The 22,567-nt window shown below is 42.7% G+C and overlaps 1 protein-coding gene across 1 annotated transcript in view; it reads right to left on the reverse strand.

Moving 5' to 3' along the window:
* FOCAD (focadhesin) overlaps positions 1-21,462 on the reverse strand; it is a 128,414-nt gene extending 106,952 nt beyond the window's left edge. The window contains exons 1-5 of the mRNA XM_050912921.1: positions 21,408-21,462; positions 12,673-12,761; positions 10,717-10,791; positions 9,005-9,159; positions 4,806-4,910 (exon numbers count right to left, since the gene is read on the reverse strand). Of these exons, the coding sequence (XP_050768878.1) occupies positions 4,806-4,910; positions 9,005-9,159; positions 10,717-10,791; positions 12,673-12,729 (392 nt within the window). The 5' untranslated portion in view covers positions 12,730-12,761; positions 21,408-21,462. The remainder of the gene's footprint in view (positions 1-4,805; positions 4,911-9,004; positions 9,160-10,716; positions 10,792-12,672; positions 12,762-21,407) is intronic.
* Between the last annotated feature and the right edge of the window lie 1,105 nt (positions 21,463-22,567).

Here is a 22,567-nt window from a genome sequence, read left to right on the forward strand (position 1 = left end):
AATGCGTCCAGAGGAGGGCAACAAAGCTGGTGGAAGGGCTGGAAGGCAGGTTCTATGAGGAGCAGCTGAGGACTCTGGGTTTGTCTAGTTTGGAGAAAAGGAGGCTGAGGGCTATCTCATTGCTCTCTACAGCTTCCTGAAGAGGGGAAGTGGAGAGGGAGGTGCTGATCTCTTCTCCCTGGGATCCGCCGACAGGATGCATGGGAATGGCTCAAAGCTGTGCCAGGGGAGGTTTAGGCCAGACATTAGGAAGCATTTCTTTACCAAGAGAGTGGTGAAACACTGGAACAGGCTTCCTAGAGAGGTGGTTGATGCCCCATGGCTGTCAGTGTTTAAGAGGCATTTGGACAACGCCCTTAGTAACATGCTTTAACTTGGTCAGCCCTGGTGTGGTCAGACAGTTGGACTAGATGATCGTTGTAGGTCCCTTCCAACTGAATTCGTGTATTCTATATACTCCTCAGTCCTTGGGAAGGCTGCTGTTAGGTCCCCTCCAAGTGGTCTCTTCTCCAGGCTAAACATGCCTAACTGCCTCAGTGAGCAGCATGTGCTCCAGCCCTATAGCCATCCTAGAGGCCCTCCACTAAACTTTCTCCAGTTTATCACTTCTTTCTTGTACTGGGGGCCCCCAACCTGAACACAGTACTCCAGATACCATCTGGTAAGTCCCAAGGAAAAAGCATAGTCATTTCCCTTAATCTACAGGCTATGCTGCTATTCCAGTGCCCATCTTTCAAGTCAGTTACTAAAAATCTGGAGAAGTTTAATTATTCTCATGGCTGTCTCATGAAGGCCTGGAAAAACACATCTCTCTGTGTAAGCACAAGCTAACAAGAATTAGATTAAGGGATAGTGTCATTGCAGCCTAAGTAGCTTCATTGAGAACAAATTTCTCACAGCAGGAAATGTCAAGCTAGCATACAAGAATCAGAGGTTGGTAACTGAAACTGGCAAATTCAGACTAAAAAAGAGAGAATGTATTTTCATCGAGGAAGAATCAGTCACTGGAACAATTTATCAAGCTCAGAAGATTGTTTGGTTTGGTTTTTTACACTGGGTTGTCCCTCTGCTCCTCAAACAATTTTTCTTCCAAAGAGGTGTGTTTCTGTTCAGGCAAATCAATAACTGGAATATGCAGAGACTTTCAGAAAGCTGGCTGATGTGATGGACTACTTGAAGCATGTTCAGAAAAAGGATACTAACTAAGATCACAAAGTAAGCATATATTACGCATCTGGCCTTCATATTTGGGGCTAGAAGCCTGGCGCTTCCCACATTCATTTCTCTAAAATTTGTTAACTTACATACATGGTCTTCATACGTCCACATTCCTTGATTCTGTTAACATTTTACTAAAGTTACAGAGTCTTTCAGAATCTGTGTATGAAGACTAGAAAGGCTGAGGTTATTGCCTCATTGCAACTTTCCAAGATGACAGCATGGAAGAAGCAAAAAACTTGTTGCCTGTCTAGCACTTGAATCCGGCAAGATCATAGACAGGATCATTTATCTGTCAGCAAGCTAGAAATACTGTTCACACACCATGCCAGGACCTTGAAAGTGCATAGCCCTGTACAGACATACAGAGTTATAGCAGCTGCTTATTTCAATACCTTTGTTGTATTTTCAGAATTAATTACCTTTCCTAATGAGAAGAATATGTCTCCAGTCATCTAAGTGCTGCTATGACACTGAAGTCAGTGGAACCTTCATAAAGTCAGCACATGTGACACAGCAAGTCTAAAATTAAAATGGCTTACTATCCAGAAAAAAAGCAAGCCTTTTATGACAGATTTTGTGTGTTCTGAAACAACTATAACTGCACTGAACTGGATGATGAAAGAAATCGGCTAAGCTCCATAGTGAACAGTGATTAATAATGAAACACCAAAATGTGCAGCCCGAAAAAGTTCCATTTGATAATGCTATTAGTGGTAGGAAAAATGAGGTGTGTAGATGCAATTTATCGTCAACACTAACTTAAGAATTGCTAGCACAGCACTGTAAAACACACAACTTTAAATGACATTACAGTGCTACTACCCTAAATTACTGCTGGTGGGTTCAGCATAAAGCAAAATGCACAACCAGACACAGCAGCTATCCACCTGTAAACACATAAGTGTCTAGGGAAACAAAGATAAATCTTATGTGAGGGGCAACAATAAAACAAAAATTATTTTTAAGTTTTAGGTCATCTCAACCTTTTTGTTACCTCTCTGAACACAAGAGAGCTCCAATCTGATTTAGAGCACAAATTCAGTGACAGATTGCTTTTTCTGTATAAGGAAACAACATCTGCAGTCAACATAATTTTCTGCGTATGCAGCTGTGACCCTGGCCCTTTCAGAAAGATGGAATAACACTTTACTCCATCAAATACGCATTTTTAAAGCATTTTTCTACCTGCTCTGAATTTTGATTTCAGAAAGTTGGCAGCTCTCCAGAATTTTAAGACAATAAAAACCATGCATGGTGAATCATTAAGAATAATGTAAAATACTAGTTCATTAAGAAGTTAATAGCTTTCAGCAAAAATTTATAGCCAAAGTTCTGTACATGCATGTCATAACCCACCTGCACTGAGAATGCTGACAAGCGCTCCCCAAAAACCCCTCTTCCCTGCCCTCCCACTCAATTCAGCTTGAGCTTAGGTTACTGGACAGCTATATTAACTTGCATAGGAAACAGACTTTATGCCAGACAAGAGATAATAAATGCACTGGGAATGCTTAGTTCTAGTCCACAGTGAGACCAACTTGCAGACTGCTTCTGTCGCTGCTACAGCTGATTCTAACTTCATAACAAAAAGTGCAGATCATCCCATATGTGAATTTAAAAAAATCACATACTTTTTTCACACAGCCTTAAAAAAACCCCAGCATATTTGTTTTGGCATTTATCCACCATTGGAATACTAGTTATTAAAAAAAAAACCAAAAAAACCCAAAAAACCAGGGGTACTTACACAGCTTACGGAAACAATTAGGAACCCCAAAATTCAGTGATATATGAGGCAGTTTTCTACCAACTTACTAGGGTAAAAGGAACATATCCCACTTTCTGTAGGAACAGAGGTAATCCCTTCTCTATTTTCCAAACTTAATTTGCTTATAGAAAGTAGCGAATCCCAGCATTAAAACTACAGAGGCTTCCTCAGATGAAACCAGAAACCTATGTGGTGGGTTGACCTTGGCTGGCTGCCAGGTGCCCACCAAGCTGCTCTGTCACTCCCCTCCTCAGCAGGACAGGGTGGGGGAGAAAATAAGATGGAAAAAAAACCTCGTGGGTCAAGATAAAGGCAGTTTAATAAAGAAAAGCAAAGGCCGTACGTGAAAGCAAAGGAAAACAAAAAGATTTATTCTCTACTTCCCATCAGCAGGTGATGTCCAGCCACTTCTTGGGAAGTAAGGCTTCAGCACATGTAGCGGTTGCTTCAGAAGACAAACACCTTAATAATGAATGCCTCCCTCCTCCCACTCCTTTCTCTTAGCTTTTATTGCTGAGCACAACATCATATGGTATGAAATACCCCTTTGGTCAGTTTGGGTCAGCTGTCCCAGCTGTGTCGCCTCCCAACTTCTTGTGCACCCCCAGCAGGGGGGAGTAATAATCTTTCTTCGCCCTACTGGGGAGAGGCTATTTCTTTATTCCAGCCATATCCTGCTATCCTCTTTTGCACACGGAGCCTGGATTAAGTTGCTTTAACTTAGCCTCTTCTACCTCCTCTCTACCAGGAGATTTTAAGTAAGTTTATTTACTACTAAAGAGAAAGTTTCAAAAAGAGTTCCATCTTACTACCCTTCATTACCTGCCTTTTCAATTTAAACTGTTCTATTAGTGTGTGAACTTTGTAGAAAGAACTGATAATAGCTAGAAAAACAAAGGCACACAGGACTTCAGGAATGCAAGCGCAGCCAGCACTCCAAAGTCTGTTTCACTTTTCTTCACTATTTCGTTTTGCTTAAGTAAAGACACGATTCCTGTCGTCCAAATAGTGCCTTTCATATCCTTAAAGCATTATAGCTACAGCCTGCTACAATGATACCTCTTAACTGCATAAAAAGCAACTCAAAAAACGTTCATGACATCTACCAAGCTGAGACCTTCTCCAGAAAAGACACAATAATGGCTGTTAATGTCAGCACTGACTCATGGTTTCTCAAGAGCTGGATGAAGTCACTGAGGTGACCCCTTAGGAAGGCTACTATTGCATGACAAGCAGTTTTATATGAGTAGCTCTGGATGCATCTTTAAATCATTTATTTTTACATGGCAACCACTTCAACAGTAAAAGCATTCAGGAACTTTACTTTGATAACAGGAGTAAAGCAGGAAAAACAAGTGAGAGGGAAGCGGTCCACAGTCTTAAAGACTTATTAAAAGGACTATAAGCAATCATCCAGCTACTGTATTTGAACAAGTTCCAGTATTTATTTGCTCTTTCTCGCACACAGCCTTCACGTTGCCATTGCCCCTTTTGAGCTTATGGTGACAATCTTATCCCTATACTATAAAACTCCTTAAAATTTTTAACCAAAAAAATCACAGAATCATTTAGGTTGGAAGGCACCTCCTCAGATCACCTAGTCCAACCTATGCACTTAGAGAAGGATGCCCAGGATCACATGCAGTCAGCTTTTGTATCTCCAAGGACGGACACAACCTCTGCAATAGAGAGAGAGATAGAGAGAGGGCGAGAGGGCAAGAGACTGAAAGCCAGTATCAGCACTTAATCTATGCTTTTTCTGAAAATCAGACAAAAAGTTATTATGGTATCCAAATAAAATCAATGTGAAACTAACCTGATTCCATAGAGATTCTGAACAGCCTCATCTCCATCTTTTCCCAGTTGAACAGCTTGAATCTGTAGTAATTTCCAAATAGTTTTTACTAAACCATGCACATTCCTGTTGACAAAAAGAAATACATTACTGTCACATATGTCGTTACATTAGTTCATTCTTCCATAAGTAGTACGAACCCAGGAACAAAACTGACACTCAAGAAGCCCTGAGTTCTCCTTAAGGACCTCCTCACATCTGCCTACACAATTTTGGGCAATTTGTGGATCCACGCGTCTTTGTTTTCCTTTTCACATGAGCAAAGCAGCAGAGAGAATAATCAATGCATCAATTAAAACTTCTGATGGTTTGCTTCTACCATATCTTACAAGTACATTTGCTGTCCACAGCTTAACTGAAACTGGTGGTTTTAATATGTTAAAAATGGAAAAATCAGCTCTTCTCTGAATGCAAGTATACAGGTAGACATCCAGCATGGTACACAAATTTCAACCATGCCACTGTCTAGCAAGAGAAATCACATTGTCAGAAAAGACACTGGAGACATCTAGTTTGTGCTGACTTTTGATCTCAGGTGCCAAGGACTACATAAAATAGATACATACAGCTATTTTATCTCCTTTCTTCTATGTTGTTTAATTTACCATTCAGGAAAATTCAAGAAACAACAGTATTTCTGGAATTTTGATAGCATTTCCCATATTCTCCTGGAGAGACACTAAGGAAACTAACAAAGTCCACCGCAAGGGGGAAAAAAAGCTCCGTGACCATGCAGTAGAGAGCTCAAGAAGTCTAGAGCTTATTACTGCTTGGCTGAGCTTACAAGGACAACTTTCGAAATTTTGCTTTCCTCTTCATAATTAAGTGCTTTCCACACCTTTCCAACTTTTCCACACCTTTCCAACCAGACCATGACGGATCCAACCCAATCCCTTCTCAAGAAAATAGCCTGTATTCTATAATGAAACACTCTTTCACAAGGTGAAAATGTAGAAGCAGAGGAAAAATAAAGTCATGGTTGATTCTTTCACTTTTCATCTAGAACATGCTATACAATTGCATCATCATCCCCTAAAAATCTATTAGATAGTTTACTACTCACGGTAATAAACCATAATTACTCCTCACTTTATTCACATAATGAACAGGAAGAGCTAACACAATATACAATTATAAGAGATTGTCACCTGACAAAAAGTTACTTCTATCACACAGGGCAAGATGAGGGAAGAAAAAGAGAATTGGGTGCTGGGGTTTTTTCGTTTTTCTTTTTTAATGTTCCCCCTTCTTTCCTTCCTAGCAGGAAAAAAATCTGAGAAATCTATTTTATCTGTAATTCCACTTCTCCATCAGTGAATGGAAAACTGCAGGAACTCCTCAGATAGTGAGCTGGAAACAAGAAATTATGCAGAATTTATGTAACCCTCTCATAGGACAAACAAACCATCATCCTAAATTATGAATGGATATACAAACATTTAGGCTTTTAAGCTATACCAAAAAGTCTGAATGAATTTAAACAATTTCTACCACAGAAAAGGGAGACTTTACATGAACACTGCTAAAAGACAGGAGTTTACACACACAGGCTGGACCAACACAGCACATCAATGTGTAGTAACAACATACATACACACAGAAATCCTTCTGACAACTTCTTAAAGATTACAATAATCCATTGTTTCACAGGTTTTTAATAGATTGACTTGATTATTTATGCTAATTCATTATTGAATACAGGCCACAGTTTTCCCATCATCTTCTACACAGAAAGCTGGAGACCAATGTCAAAAAATGTGTAAAAATGTGCATGCATATATTTACAAATTTATATATATTTTGTATATATGCATACACACACAAACACACACATAAATACAATGTTCCATGAAGTTTAAACTCTTGGGGCATCAGAGGAAACTGAACACTGGGTCTAAGACACACTTATGGTACAATGATGCACCAGAGAGGTAAGAACAGATTCACATTTGCATAATGAGCAGATAGTATGAACCACATAACAAGTCAACTCAGATAAGCACTGAATGTTAACCTCTGACAAAGCAAAAAGTCTTTCGTAGTGTGCAGAATTTGATACACTGACAAAATAAAACCCACCAGGTGCACTGAGCTCCTGCTAAATTCATCGTAACAGACGGAAGAGAAGCAAGACACAACATGGGTAGTCTTTGCCAATAAACATTCACCTAACTCCATTCAGCACTGAAAGGTGCTCAGCAGTTGCAAGTGCCTTTCTGCTTGCTGCCACTGGCTGCTAATTTCATATTTACTTTATTTTAGAGACACTGTGCACACAGCAGTGCAAAGCCACAGAGCAAACCTGGATGAAAATTTGGCAGGGAACAGGATGACAAACAGCAGGCTACAATTCTAGAAGAGTCAAGGGAAAAAGAAGTATCAGCACTGAAATGAACCAATCAGAAATTGTCAGTTTAATCAGCTCCTGAGGCTACAGACATTTTAAACCCACAGACATCTGTGGTTAGGCTATATAAACCCTGCTTTGCAATCCATAGTGGATGTGGTTTGAATCGTGGCAGCCTGGGAGGGAGGGGGCAGGGAAGAAGCCAAAAATACGTAAAAGGTTCCTGGGTAATTTGCCAGCACTTACTATAGCAATCAGTCATGTGTGTTGGTTTCACACATGGAAAAATCTAAGAACGGTGTAGAAATGGGGCAGATCCAAGCCCTTTCAATACGTAACTCTGATTTTGTTTTTAAAGTTAACTCAATCCTAAATATTCCATTTTACACTTCTTATTTTCTGAAGTACAAAGTTGTATTAACATTTCATTTCCTTATAAACTGCTGATACTATAACAAACCCTTAGCTGAACACGAATTTCACATTTCTTAGTCTGCAAGCCACAGCTAATGAAACTTTCCTTCCACCTTACCCCACAGGACTCAGGTTCTCATAGTCTAAGCACAGTTGCTTTTACTTCTTTGTTAACAATGCAGATTCTTCCCTTAACCCCAAACTGAACTAGTAAAATTTTGTCATTTGGAGGACAGTGGTTTGCAGAAATTATTCATATTATAGAAATATATTTACAAAACCTTTCCTAGGAATCCATAACCACCTATTGTAAACTCAGCATAGAACCAGCATCATCACAGCAAGGTCCTAGCTGTAAACAAGGAAGTCACAAGGACAGAAACAGTCTTTTTTAAAATATCTGATTTCTTAAGCATTTCACTAGTTTAATCACACCTAAACTCACCTTTGGCTCAGACTGACCATGAGAAACCTCAGCCTAAAACTGATTATGTGAAGGTTAGAAGGGGTGAAAAGTATGTCTTGAATAGTGTGACCCTTGCAACCTCTATGCTGAGCCCACCAGCATAATACATCACAGGTGTAGCACCAATTAGCTGGCTTGGCTAAAAACAACTCTAGCATTCCCTAGGAAGAGAATGAGAAGACTTAGTGCGGAAATCCAGTTAGCTGCCAAAAATCAGGAGAGAGAAAGATAACCCAAGGAACTTTATAAGGTTGGCAGATTTGAATGGAAACATCTTCCCAATCACCATTTGACTTCCCATTTATAAATTTTATGCACAGTATCTTTTTTCCCCACAAGTGCATTCTCTCAGTACATTGCACAGCAGTCTAGCTCAAAACACCATTGTGAGATGCAGGCATTATATTTGCAGAATTTTGTAAGAGGAAGTAGCTGCAGAGTTAGGTAAAGTGACTTCTTCCTCAGCAGACAAGGCAAAAAAACCCAGCACTCCTAATCCTCACTCATAGTCTTACGGTGACTCTATTTGAGCCACTAGTTATTTGGACAGACTGATTAGGAAGTTATTTCCCTCCCCCATAATGGAAGTTGCTGCCATTTTCTTGCCCCTTGCCCATGACAGAGGCAACAAAACTAGGCAGTGCATTGATTTCTCAGGTTCCACTGTTCAAAGTTCAGAGCATTAGTCTGAACTGCTAACGATTTCAGCTTACATGCATAGGATACTCCATGAGTTCTTAAGTCAGACCCACACTGTCAGGCTGCCAAGATGAAAGCAGCTGCCTTCAGCAGAGTGGCAGGGCAATGCCAGTCCTTAAATGCCACAGCTCATTTGAAGATACTGTCATTTACAGAACCTCTGTATTTACAAGGGAAAAGCAATGACTGGTAACCAGCTGGCAAAAGACACAAAATCATGCAACCAAATACTACCTTGCTGAGGGAATTAGGTTGAGAGCTCCATGAAGAACATAGTCAAGCTCAGCATGTTTCTCTGCAACAAGTGCCACTAACCCCTCAGAGCAGGCTGTTCGCAAGGCAACATTCTCACTGCAGCACTTCTCCCAAAGCAAGTTCAGAGCAGGAGTCTGAAGACAAAAGCATGAGACACAAGCAATGAGAAGGCTGACACTGATTACTCTTCATTCATCTCAAATACACTTTTAAATAAAAACCAGCTCAACAGCTTCTCCTGAAGTCTTAGTGAGCATAAGAGAGGAAGCTGGGGTACAGATTCTACAGCTAAGAAAGGCCTTTCCCAGGAAAGCTCCCACTTCCCTGCCCCCTACTGCCTATGCCCTCAGTAGGGACAGGAGTGTCTGAGAATACGGTAAGGCAGATGAATTTTTCAGCTGTGCCTATGCACATCTGTGCATAGGCAATCATCAATTTCACTTTCCTTAAAAAGATCAAGATGTAATTGGAGACAAGCTACATCTACACCAAGGCGTAGTGCAGACAGCTAGACGCAGGCATAAAAAGGGCTATCCAGCGGCAAGTCATCTTTACTCACCCTATGAAGTCCTCAGTTCTCTCCATTTGCTAGTAAGCACAAGGATTTGGCAGTATCCATCAAAACTGCTGCTTGTTTTCATGCTAAATTTGCATTCACAGGTTAGTTTGCTGACTTTGCAGCTTCCAAATGGAGAAACAAGGAATGTCTGTAAACAACTGAACGCTGCAAAACGCTCTTGAATAAAAAGGGAGCCTGTAATGTCTAAGCGACACAATCTTCTGCTTAGCATTTTAGAAAGTGTTGCTGTATTTCAGTTTAAGACCTTCATGGAGCGGCAAATGGGAAGAGTCAGCTTGCAGCTCAAAACAGAAAGTCATTTGGGAACATGATTATGATCAGGACTGTTGGAGGAGCTTCTGTTAGAGGAACTACACACCTCCAACATTCCCTCACACCAAAACTCAGCACTTTTCAGGTTTGGGTTTGCTAGTTTGGGGGGGGGGGCTGGGGGGAGGCGAGGTTAAGACTTCAGACTAGGAGGAAAATCCGCAAAACGCTTTCTGCTCATTTCTGTACAAGTCAGCTTTTGGGGAGGAAAAATGGAGGAGCAAATCCTAACTAACACCTCTCTTACATTGCTGTGACACTTGCAAATGCCAGCATTTCATATGCCTCTCAGTTAACTTAAGACAGACCTACACTTAAGCAAGCTTGACTCAACTAAAAGGCAAAGTATGCCTTTGCATCATGCTCTCTCTTAAATGTAAGCTCTACTTAGCTAATATGAAATATAACACCAATACAGGTATGTGAAATGCCATACTTTTTGAAAATTTTATAGTGATGTAAAAGACTTTCCTACTCAAGTGACAATATCTCTCACCATATGGCACTTCACTTGCAGTAATGTAAATAAATTTAAATAAAACTCTCTTAAACTGAGCATAGCTGGTTAGTTGGTATTCTGCAGAATTAAGACTTCTGCCATTAAGACTTCTGATGAAAGTAAAACTGTTCTTCTGATCCCAGAGATTTACCATTTCTACCTGTATGCCCAGACACATATTGCTAACTACCTTACTTAACTTCTAGGATTTATTAAAATTACACAATGGGGAATGGGAAACCATAGAAAAATGTAAGCACATATGGATGGGAGACGAGACAAAAGTGAAAGAATGCCACAGACCTGGTCAGACGCCTGTCTGATCTTCTCTGAAGAAACATTTTCTTTCAGTACTGCAGCAATCAGATGACCCACTGCCTAAAAGAGAAAAAGAAATAAAAAACACATGCAGATCAAGTGTTATTTTTCAGTTCTCCATTAGGAAGAATTTACCCTGCTGTTGCATACGATATTTTATTGTGATTTGAAATATCAAACTTACTGGTATGGAAGCTGAAATATGTTTTAGGGCCAAAAATCTCCATAATGCTGGCATACTACTTTCTACTGTTATCCTCAGGCAAAAGAGAAACAAACTTCCATTGGGCTTCACATAGATCCAAGGGTCTCTTTGTACACAACCTCTCATAAGAATAGAATCAGGTACATACTCAGGAATTGCAGATATTTTAATGCATCAACTGTAACAGACAGATTAGATCTTAAGTGCACTTACGAAGTGAATCTTCTATTATTTTTTCTTTTTCCTGCTTATAAGGAGCTTCAGAAATTAATTCACACCCACATCCTTAAAACACTTTCATTACACTGGAAAAGGGGCTTACCATAGAAAGTGGCTTTTGCAGTGAGCTATACAGGAAAGTCAAAATGTGCATTCCAAATGTGCACTCCAAGAACTTGATTCACCAGTCAAACTTTCTGACCTACAAAACTATGCTCAAGTTCCTCACTTCGCTGATGCCTGTCTGTGTAGATTACATGCTCTGCAGAGCAGATGTCTTGGTTGACCCCAGAAAGAGAAGACATCTGTCACAAAGTTGAATCCTGGCCTGATGATAGTTTGAAGACTACAGCATGCTTTTCAGGGGTCACAGAATATAAGTGGAAACTAGCAAAACAACCAAAGCACACCAGTAGCCCTTAATGATGTAGTGATGAACCAAGACATTCCAGCAATACTTGTACCATGGTGACATTCTTCTGCACCAAAGAAAAATGAACTGGTTCAAAGATGCCAAGTCCTACTCATCAAGGCTAGTAATGACGTGAACTCAACTGCAGTACAAGACACTTTGCTAGACCTTAGATGAACTCTAGCTTTCAGGGACATGACTTCCACTCCTAAATGCAAAGTTGATCATAAGGCGACTTCTGTGCCTCTCTTTCAAACTTAATTATTATAAACCATTGTAGACTGAGCTGAACTGAAAAGGCAACAGAGACATCAGGTTGCACAGACTGCATTCACATCAACTTTTTCCATCAAACAAATGGCTACATATTTAATCCTGAATTCAGAGCAGGAAGAGGAAGAAAATGGGGAAGTTAGCAATGATCTTACAGCTGAAGAGATACATTTTTAATACTGAAATGAGACATGGCCAGAGCAAGGAAGGTGTACTTTTTAAACAGAGCCTATTTCTTTCTTCCTTCCTGTCCTTTAAAAATACTATGATAAACACTTTATGCACATGAGAAAGTTTCAGGTGAACATGACCAGGAGCCAATGCATGGATCTGAAAATAAAGGGGTTTGGTCTGCTGATCACAGTGGAGCTGTATACAGTTATTCTTTGATGACAAACAAGACTGCAGTAGTTCATCAGCTCTCATCATACAGGAAGAAAACAGATCAATCCTAAAGACAGTTCTATAAAGTACCGTCAAGTATTCCGACCCCACACATGACATCTGGTAACTCCTGGCTTCTCTTGAGATCACAGGATTACTAAAAACCATTTGGCCTCACTTAAACCTTCCAGTGCTGGAAAGTTTCTGATTTTCCTGCAGAGACCTTACAGTGATGAGAAATTATGTCCAATGTTTGGATTACACAGAGAGGGGAATTAGCATTTGTTTGTAACTTCCCTACTTCTACGGTTTTCTGCCTTTGGAGCATCCTCCCCCCCCCCTCCCCAAAAAGTGTCTTCCTTATCACCTTTTTACAGTCAGGCAGCAGGCCTTGGAACAAAGGTTTACACAGACAATTCAATTTGTTTAATGTTTTTTAAAAAATTACCTGTGACTGAATAACTGCATTAGGAAATTCAAACCGCTTCTTGATGTCGTCCAACATTTTGGCTCTGTCATACGACACTAACTCTCACTCTGCAAGAGAGATTAAAAAAAAATGTACTTAGGACTAGGAAAGAAAATGTGCTATTTGTCAGAAAAAAACCCACAAGATTTATGTTGTACTTAACAGCAGATGTAAGCATTAAAGCTTTTTCTTCCCCCTCCGAAGTCTACCATATCCCCTTGCTTTATGGGCTTAAACCCAAGAAATGTTGAATACTCATTGGTCTTGCACAGAGAATGGACGATTGACATTTCTTAAAGCTGGAGCAAATATACAGTTCCATATGGCACAGCATATGTGTAGTCTGAGAGCATTTATCCTTGAGAGCATTTTAAGTATATCTCATTGACTTGAAAATGGGACAGCTCAAGAGAAGTGTTCACAGTTTCTAGAGCATGATTTAAAATGCAAAATTCTCCACAAATTTTTCAATTATTTCACGCAAAACCAGAAGTAAAACAGATAAAAGAGCCCCCTGTGAGACTGTAAATGGTAACTGTAGTTCGGGGCTGGAACACTTGACAAAAAAACTTGCTCTGTAAGTAGGAATATGCAGGCACCCACAAGTACACAGGAACCTAAACTGGAAAGAAATCAGACGTCAGCTTACCTTGTTGCACACCAGTGAAACTGATGGGCACCAGCAAATATTCAAACATTTCAGTTTACTGTAAACACACCTCCATTCACTTGGGATGGCTTCCTTAAAAAAATAAAAACCTAGCACTTGCTGAAAACCTAAGTGTAATCCTTTGCAATAAGCACTGAGACAACATATACATGCACAGTACTTCAATTGCAAGACATGCTATTGGTGTGACGTGTTCAGAATCTTGCCACTTATTTTTTAAAAAGACGGAATTAAACCCTGGAAACTTGCAAATGCAGCATGTGCCACCACAAATACCATTCACAGCAGGAAAACTCAAAATTAATAGTTACCACCTCAATGAATATAAATTCCTGGCAGTTAAACAGCAAAATATTTCTGAAATATTCCTGGGTAGTTTTGACACAAACACACCAGAATTATATACTATCTGCCACCAGGTAATTTTTATTATTCATATTAAAAGGAGAAACTACAGTAGAGGATCATTAGAAGCACAGTACATGCTTTCAATGGAAGCACAAATCAGTTATTCGAGACAGACTAGAGAAGTCTGTTGCCCCCCCATCAGAAACAATTCCTCAATTTCAATCAATCGACACTAAACATCTACAAGATATTTACAATGCAACAGCTACATCAATGCAATTTAATGAATTTAAATACCATCTAAACAGTTCTTCAGCATTCACCCTCAGCAAAGGCACTTGCGTGTGGATATGAAATGCCTGGAAATTTTACAGGATCACTGGATAATTAAGGCTGGCAGAGACCTATGAACGCCTCTAGTTCAACCTCCTGTTCAAACGAAGTTCAGCCATGGGGTCAGACCAGGTTGCTCAAGGCTTTGTCCCATTAGGCCTTGAAAACCTCCAAGAACAGAGAAGGCACCATCTTACTCAGCTGTCCTGACTGATAAAAGCTTTCTCTTCATCACTAGCCTGAGCTTGTTTGCCACAGACTGCTGTGAAGAGCCTGGCCGTGTCTTCTTCATCCCCCTCCCATTGGTGCCAGGGCTGCTGCTGGGTATGCCCGAAGCTGTCCCTCCTCCCAGGTAAACCAGCCCCAGTCCCACAGCCTCTCCTCACAGGGCAAGGGCTCCAGCCCCACTGTCTCAGTGGTCTCTCCTGAATTCATTCCTGCTGGTCAGCATCCCTCCCATACTGGGGGATCCAAAACCGGACTTGTCAACATGAGGTCTAACAAGTGCTGAGCAGAGGGGGATAAATCCCACCCTAACCTGGCTCCCCAGGCCTTGCCCTTCTTACACTGCCTGGGGCACTGCCTGCCAGGGCCCATGGCCATCTCCTCAGAACTGCTCCCCAGCCAGCCCATCCCCAGCCTGTACTGTAAAGGCTGGGGCAAGACAGGGCATTTGTCATTGTTGAAATTCCTGAGGTTCCCATCAGCCTGTTCCTCTAGTCTGTCCAGAGTGCAGCCCTGCCAGTGGACAAACATCCTGCCTTTGACACAAGAACACTGTGGGAGACAGTGTTCAAAGCCTTGCTCAAGTTGAGGTAAATGACATTTACCACTCTCCCCTTGTCTACAAATCCACTTACTTTATTCTTTAGTAAAGGCAATCAGGTAGGTCACGCATAATTTTTCCTTGGTAAATCCATACCCATGTTTACTCTTCCCAATAAGAATCACTGAATCAGAGTTTAGGTTGGAACAAAGATGTCCAGAAGTCATGTAGTCCAATCCCCTCGTCAAAACTGGTCTGATTATATCAGCTTGCTCTGTGCCAAGTCCAGTCAAGTCCTGAAAACCTCCAAGGATGGAGTCTCCCTGGGCAAGTTTTTCTAATATTCAACAACCCTGATGGTAAAAAAAAAGTTTTTCCTAATACCTAATAGGAATTTTGATTTGTATATAATTTTTATTTGTATACAGCCAGCTTGTGCCTGTTGCCTCTCATCCTACTGCTGTGCACCTCTGAGAACAGTCTGGTTCCATCTTTTCTGCATCCTCCCACCAGGTAGTTGCAAACAGCAATAATGTCTCTCCTTTGCCGTCCCCTCTCCCAAGCTGAACAGGCACAGCTCTCTTAGCCTCCCCTTGTATGTTTTGTGCTCCAGACCCCTGATCATCTTGGTGGTCGCTACTGGACTTGTTCCAGTGTCCTTCTTGTACTGCGGAGCCCAAATTCTGGGTGTAGCACTCCAGACGCTATCTCACAAGTGCCACACAGAGGGGAATAATCATGGGCACAGATGTCACATTCTTACTAATACAGCCCAAGATGCAGCTGGCCTTCCTTGCTGCCACACTGCACTGCTGACGCAGGTTCATCTTGGTGTCTACTAGGACCGCCTGTCAGGGCCTTTTCTGTAGACCTCCTTCTGAGATAGTCAGCTCCTGCCTGTATTGGTGCATGGGATTATTTCATTCCAGATGCAAGACCTTGCATTGCTCCATGCTGAACTACAAGAATTTCCCGTCAGTCCATTTCTCCAGACTGTCTAGGTCCACCTGAAGAGCATCATACTTACCAATGCTTTGAATGCTCTCTGGAATTTGATGTCAGGCACAAATTTGCTGAGTGCACTCCATCTCATCATCCAAGTCATTAATGAAGGCACTGTGCAGTGCTGGGCCCACTACTGATGCCTGTGGGACACCATTACTTGCCAGTCTGACAGACTTTGCACCACTGATCACCACCCTTTGAGCCTAACCATCCAGCCAGTTTTCCACTGACTATACTGTCCACTTACCTACGCCATACTTCACCAATTTGGTGATAGGGAAACAATGGAAGACTGCATCAAAGGTCTTGGTAAAGTATACAACATCCACTGCCCTCCTCCTGTTCACAGCACAAGTACCTCATTATAGAAAACAATGAGGTTGGTTAGGCAGGCATGATTTGCCCGTGCTGAATCCACGCTGACTGCTCCTAGTCACACCCTGTTCTTCTTGCATTTAAAAATTACTTCTACAAGGATACGTTCCCCAACCTTCCCAGGGACTGAAGTGATACCAACTGGCATGTAGTTGACTGGATCCTCTTCCTCATTCCCATGCCCAGAAATGTGCTCCAAGAGGATGTACTCCATGATCTTCCCACAGACTGAAGTTAGGTTGACAGGCTGCTTGTATTCCACGCTGACCTTTTTGCCTTTTTCAAAAATGGGTCAACGTTTGCCTTTCTGCAGTCATTGCAGATCTCCATGACCTTTCGAAGATTAACAGAGAGCAACCTCACAAGGGCATTGGCCAGCTCCCTTAGCACCATGAAAATGTCCTACTCTTCTTTGTTCAACATTTTACTATTAATGTAACAGTAGAAGCTCCCCCTGCTGCCGATGACTTCCCTTGCAAGTTTCAATTCGCACTGAGCTTTGGCTTTTCTAACACCATCTCTGTATGCCCAAGCAATGCTTCTGAACCGTGCCTCTGTAGACTGCCCCTGCTTCTGCCTCCTATATGCTGCCAATTGTGCACTGGAGCACGCTGTTTAGTCTCCCAATACATCTAGTTGGTTTCCTGAGTATTGGGATGGCCTTTTCTTGCACCTTGTGCTGTGCTTATAGCTCTGCCAGCTTTCCTGAGCTCCTTCACCCTTCAAAGCTACCCCTCATAGGGTCCTACCAAAGTGTCCCCTGAATAAGTCAAAATCTGCTCTCCTGAAGTTCAGGGTCTGTACTCTGCTACTGGCCTTCCTCATCCCACTCTTTCTGGGCTCTAGCCATTTATAACCAAAGGTACCACAAGGAAATAAAATCTCACTGTAGAAAGCGGCACCCTCAGTTGAACAGATACATGCATAGTTTCTGATCCAAACTTTAGAACTGGGAACCAGATGAATCAAAAATAAAGATGCCACCCTGCACATTGCTGCAAAGCTTAGATGGCAATGCGATTGCAAAATATTGCAAAAAATGCAGGAATCCACTGCATCCAACTCTAATGGCATTTTTTGAAGAGCACATTAAAAACATATAGTATTGGAAACCTGACAAGCTAGAAATCCAATGCCATCACCCTTAACTACAAAAAGAACTTCAAGCATCACAATGACATCATCATTCAACAAAGCACTTCTGTCCATACTAAAGGAGTCTGCGGAGTGGGCATGGATTTGCCTACATGCTTAATACTAAGCAAGAAGGGTTCTCTCTCTTTAGAAATTACATAAAAGAATTAGAAGCTATAAAATATAGATAGGCTAAAGCATTTAATGCTCAAGTATCGTGAAGAGAAAAAAGAGAATAAAGCTTACTTTTAATACTTTGTTTTATTATCTATTTCCCGCATGGATTTTGCACAGGTACAAAGAGCATAAAGTTTTTTATCTCAAATACATACTTAATAGAATATTTCTTCATAACTAGGCTGTTGAATGCTATTATTTCACACTAGTGAAGTATAAACATTAAATGCTATTTTATAGTTCTCCTAATCTATGCATATGATTTCATAGTTAGTCACCTGGGCAAAAATAAGTCTTTCTTCTCACTACACATTATTTGGAACACTTACTTTCTCTCTACTGACTTTGCACCCCCAAAGAAACAGATCATGGAAGATGATTACTGGCAGTGTTGTCAGAGTACCATTAACATTTCATCCTTCTGAGAAGAGGTAAAAAGTTCACAGACAACATTTAGCAAATTTAAAGATCACCAAAAGGCAAACCTTAAGGAAGTAGTACCCAGTCAAAGGGTAGTGGCTACTGTTCTTTGAAAGCTTTGAAGAGATACGCTTTCACGTAACATTCATGTTGGCATCTGGAGGTCAACCGAACTCAGCAGTTCAAGACTTCCATCAGAAAATGGCTAGGAATTGCTAAATGCATTCTTGAGCTGGGCACACCTCCCCATGATGCTATTTATTCATTTATACCCCACTTCTCAAAGCGTCATTTGCAGTCTTCCCAATAGGAAATAACCTCCACGGAAACATCATACAATCATTTGCGTACTCTGAGAGCGATGATATAATGAGACAAAGACAGTAAGAACATGTTTAGGAGAAGCACAGCTGCTGTTGGTAGTAACTGCAGAGCCAAAAGATAGTCAAAATCATTGCAGAAAAATCCAAGTATGATTTATAAAACAGAACCTCAGCACTACCTAGATCTGGAGTTAGTAAAAAAAACGAAACCGTTTTCTTAACCCAGTGTCTTGCTTGTTGGCACTGAAGACATGAAAGCTATCAAGATTAGGTCAAGACTTAGACACTGTGAAAAGAAAGAAACAAAACAAAAAGGTGAGGGTTTTTTCCCTTCTTCAGTTTAGGCAGCTACTTTAATTTGGAGACCACTTTCTATTAATTTAAAAAAGAAAATTCTGAACAACTGCTTTGTCACCTTTAGGAACCATGGTTACTGCCCACTCTTGTCAGTATGCCAAGCCCCTTCTATAAATAGATAGAAGCATCAGTATTTCTTACAGCCCCTTTCTCTCCTTCCCAGGAATGGCACAATTTCCAAACAATAATCCCAAGAATTGGAAAAACAACAACAGAATAGTGTTTCCTATTTTTAAGTGTCTTTTACCACAAAAACAAGGAGGGCCAGGCTCATAAGAGCTGGCAAGGGTCTCTACAGCCTATCAACAACAGCACTGAAAACTACTGACAAGCTTTACCCCAGCTTACAATATTTAGGACAGTATGCTGTCTCAAAAAAAACACTTAGCAGAATCTTCTTTAACAACGTAGAGCATTGTGTCATTTATTTCCATGTTGTAGCTGACAGAGATATTAGTGTTACACAAAATACAATCCTTACAAAGGAAGCAGCATCACCCTGAAACAAATCCATCCACATTCAAAATAAGCTCCACGTGAGCAGTTCTCTCTCATTTCCCTGCCTCCAGAGATAAAAAATAATACAGAAATACTATGAAAGGGAATAATTATCTTGCAGATTCTTACAGTAGTCCTCTCCTAACATATTGCAAAGGACCCTGCCAAAATAGCTGGTCTCAGCAGGCATACACTGGCTACTAAACATCCCAAAACTTATCCCATGTATGTCAGCAGCCTACCTTGTTAAGCTGTAACTAATCACATCTCACTTCTCCTGACATCTTTTTTTGCTTGTTTGTCCTAAGCTGTATTTTTCCTATTTTCATTGCTGAGGAGGCATTCTACACCATCAACCACACAGGTAAAAAACACCCACCCCACACAAACCCCCAACATACACATGCACAAAAGATTAGGAAAAAAAAAAAAAGACAATGTATAGGAAAGGGACACTTGCTTGTTTTCCCAACATAAGCAATGTGAATGGTAAGCATCTGTGGTGAGTTGAGCTTGGCTGGCTGCCAGATGCCCACCAAGCTGCTCTATCACTCCCCCTCCTCAACTGGATGAGGGGAGAAAATATAATGAAAGGCTCATGGGTCAAGATAAGGACAGGGAGAGATCACTCACCACTGTCACGGGCAAAACAGACTCAGCTCAGGGAAATTAACTTAACTTATTACCAATCAAATCAGAGTAGGATAATGAGAAATAAGAACAAATCTAAAAACGCGTTCCCCCCACCCCTCCCTTCCTCCTGAGGTCAACTTCACTCACTCCCAACTTCTCTACCTCTTCACCCCAAGTGGAACAGGGGGACAGGGAATGAGGGTTGCAGTCACACTCTTCCCCTGCTCCAACATGAGGTCCCTCCCATGGGAGACACTCCTTCACGAACTTCTCCAACGTGAGTCCTTCGCACGGGCTGCAGTTCTTCACGAACTGCTCCAGTGTGGGTCCCTTGCATGGGGTGCAGTCCTTGAGGAACAGACTGCTCCAGCGTGGGTCCCCCACAGGATCACAAGTCCTGCCAGCAAACCTGCTTCAGCGTGGGCTCCTCTCTCCACAGGGCCACAGGTCCTGCCAGGAGCCTGCTCCAGCACAGGCTCTCCATGAAGTCACAGCCTCCTTTGGGCATCCACCTGCTCCAGTGTGGGGTCCTCCATGGGCTGCAGGTGGGTATCTGCTCCACTGTTAACCTCCACAGGCTGCAGGGGGACAGCCTGCTTCATCATGGTCTTCACCACTGGCTGCAGGGGAATCTCTGCTCTGGCAGCTGGAGCACCTCCTCCCCCTCCTTCTTCACTGACCTTGGTGTCTGCAGAGTTGTTTCTCTCACATTCTCAGTCCTCTCTCCCAGCTGCTGTTGCACTGCAGTTTTTACCCCTTCTTAAATATGTTATCACAGAGGTGCTACCACCATCACTGACTGGCTCAGTCTTGGGCACTGGCGGGTCTGTCTTGGAGCCAGCTGACACTGGCTCCATCTGACACAGGGGAAGCTTCTGGCATCTTCTCACAGAAGCCACCCCTGTAGCCCCCACACTACCAAAACCTTGCCACATAAATGCAATACAGCATCCTAATGCTAAGGAGGACAAGCATTGCTAATGCAACTGAACCAGAGAGGGGCTGTCATGGCATTGCACCGTCAGACCTGGTCCATACCAGTTTACCAAAAGTAATTACAACAAGGTAAGCTAAGCTAAATAACAGAAAACGATCGCTAGGAGCACTGAGATCACATTTCCTATATTTACTGCCTTCCGTTCATTGTTAAGGACTATTGATTCAAAGCGGTGTTCCCACCAAACCAGCACAGTGAGAATACCTGCAAACACTCCCACTGCTTGTATGTCACATGTGCAGCACTTCACAACTCCTTAAAATAACCAGGTTTAAATTAAAAAATAAATAACCCCCCCCCCCCCCCCCACAACTGAGTAACGGCAGCAGTCGTTGTTATTTCGCTGCTGGCCTGCCGCCGTGCCCGTGCCCCCGCCGCGGTGACATCCCCCGCAGGCCTCGCCAGGGGCCTCCCGCCCCGCTGCGCCCACGGCGCGTCCCGGCCCAGCCTCATCATATCCCGGCAGCCCCCGAAGAACAGCCCCGGGGAGAGGCGGCCCCCCCCCACCGCCCAGCCGCGGCTCGGTCCCTGCGCCCGCCCAGGCGCGGCGGGAGCCCAGCGCCCGCCCCGCCGCCCTGCGCCCTCCGCCTCGGCGCTAGCGGCGTCCTCGGCGCCAGGCCCGCCCGCGCGGCCAGCACAGCCGCCTCCCGCCGCTCCGCTCCGCTCCGCGCCGCTCACCTCGCCTCGCCCAGCGACACGGCCGGCTCCCGCGGCGCCTCCCACCCGCTCCCCAGCAGAAAACGTACGCGGGCACCACCGAGAAACTCGGACACCGCCGGTAGCGAAGGCGCCTGCGCGGCGTGTGGCGCATGCGTACTGGCTGCTGGGCGGCTCCGGCGGGCGGGCGGACCTACGGGCGCCGCGGCGCTGGGTGGGGCCGAGGGAGGCGCGGACGGTGGCTGCCTGGTCCTGCCCACGGTCACGTAAATCCGGCGGTTTTTTAAACCGTGCCATCACAGCAAGACAGGCCTGAGCCACCAGGATGCTGCTCCGTGATGTGGCTGCGTGAGTGCAATGTGAGGGCAGCATGGCTCCCCGCTGCCCAGGCCCCCTGAGCCTCGCTTCGTCTCCTCGAGGCGGCGGGCCGTTCCTCGGTCGCAGGGTTTGGCCGGGTTTCACATGCCTGCGTGCCCGGGTGCTTTGGGCCCAGGCTTTTGTGCAGGATGCAGGGCATGAATTAGTCTCCAAGTGCTGGGCCAGGTTCGGACTCTTCCTTACATCCAAACTGAAATGCAGACTTAAATCCAAAGACTTAAACAGAAGCAATATAACTTCTGTTGAAAAGGATAAGGTAACTCCTTATATATTCCCTAAATGTGAAAAAAAACGAATCTTTATCAGCTTCAAAATTACTGCAGAGTGAGTCTCTTCAATCTTCTAAATATTTTGACAAGCAGTGATCAGTAAGCTGCAGGGACATCAGGAATACACTGGACATGAAGAATAAATGATGCTCTCTTTGCTGCATGTTATGCAGCTGTCTCAAAGGCAGAAGAACAGTTTAAGCTCAGCTCTGATGTATTTTGACGGCCACTGTGTTACCAACAGGTTGAAAGCTCCACACAGCAGGGACTAAAGAGGTTGTGTTCTCAATTAAGAATGTTATTTTAACATAAAACAGCACTTCTGTTCCTGAACATCAAAGCATGGCATCAGGCAAGTTCTACAAGACATGTATAACATCACAATGGCTCTCACTAAAAATACCTTCAGAAAAAGTCACAAATATTTTGAAAGGAATTTGTTTGAAAAGGGCTAGATTATTCTCTAATGTAACTGAAGGATGTGTACTGTGAGTTGGTTTGAGCTGAAAGTAGTGAAATGCTGACAAATGTGAA

This window comes from Gymnogyps californianus, chromosome Z, assembly GCF_018139145.2.
Source record: "Gymnogyps californianus isolate 813 chromosome Z, ASM1813914v2, whole genome shotgun sequence".
In the NCBI taxonomy this organism is placed as follows: domain Eukaryota; kingdom Metazoa; phylum Chordata; class Aves; order Accipitriformes; family Cathartidae; genus Gymnogyps; species Gymnogyps californianus.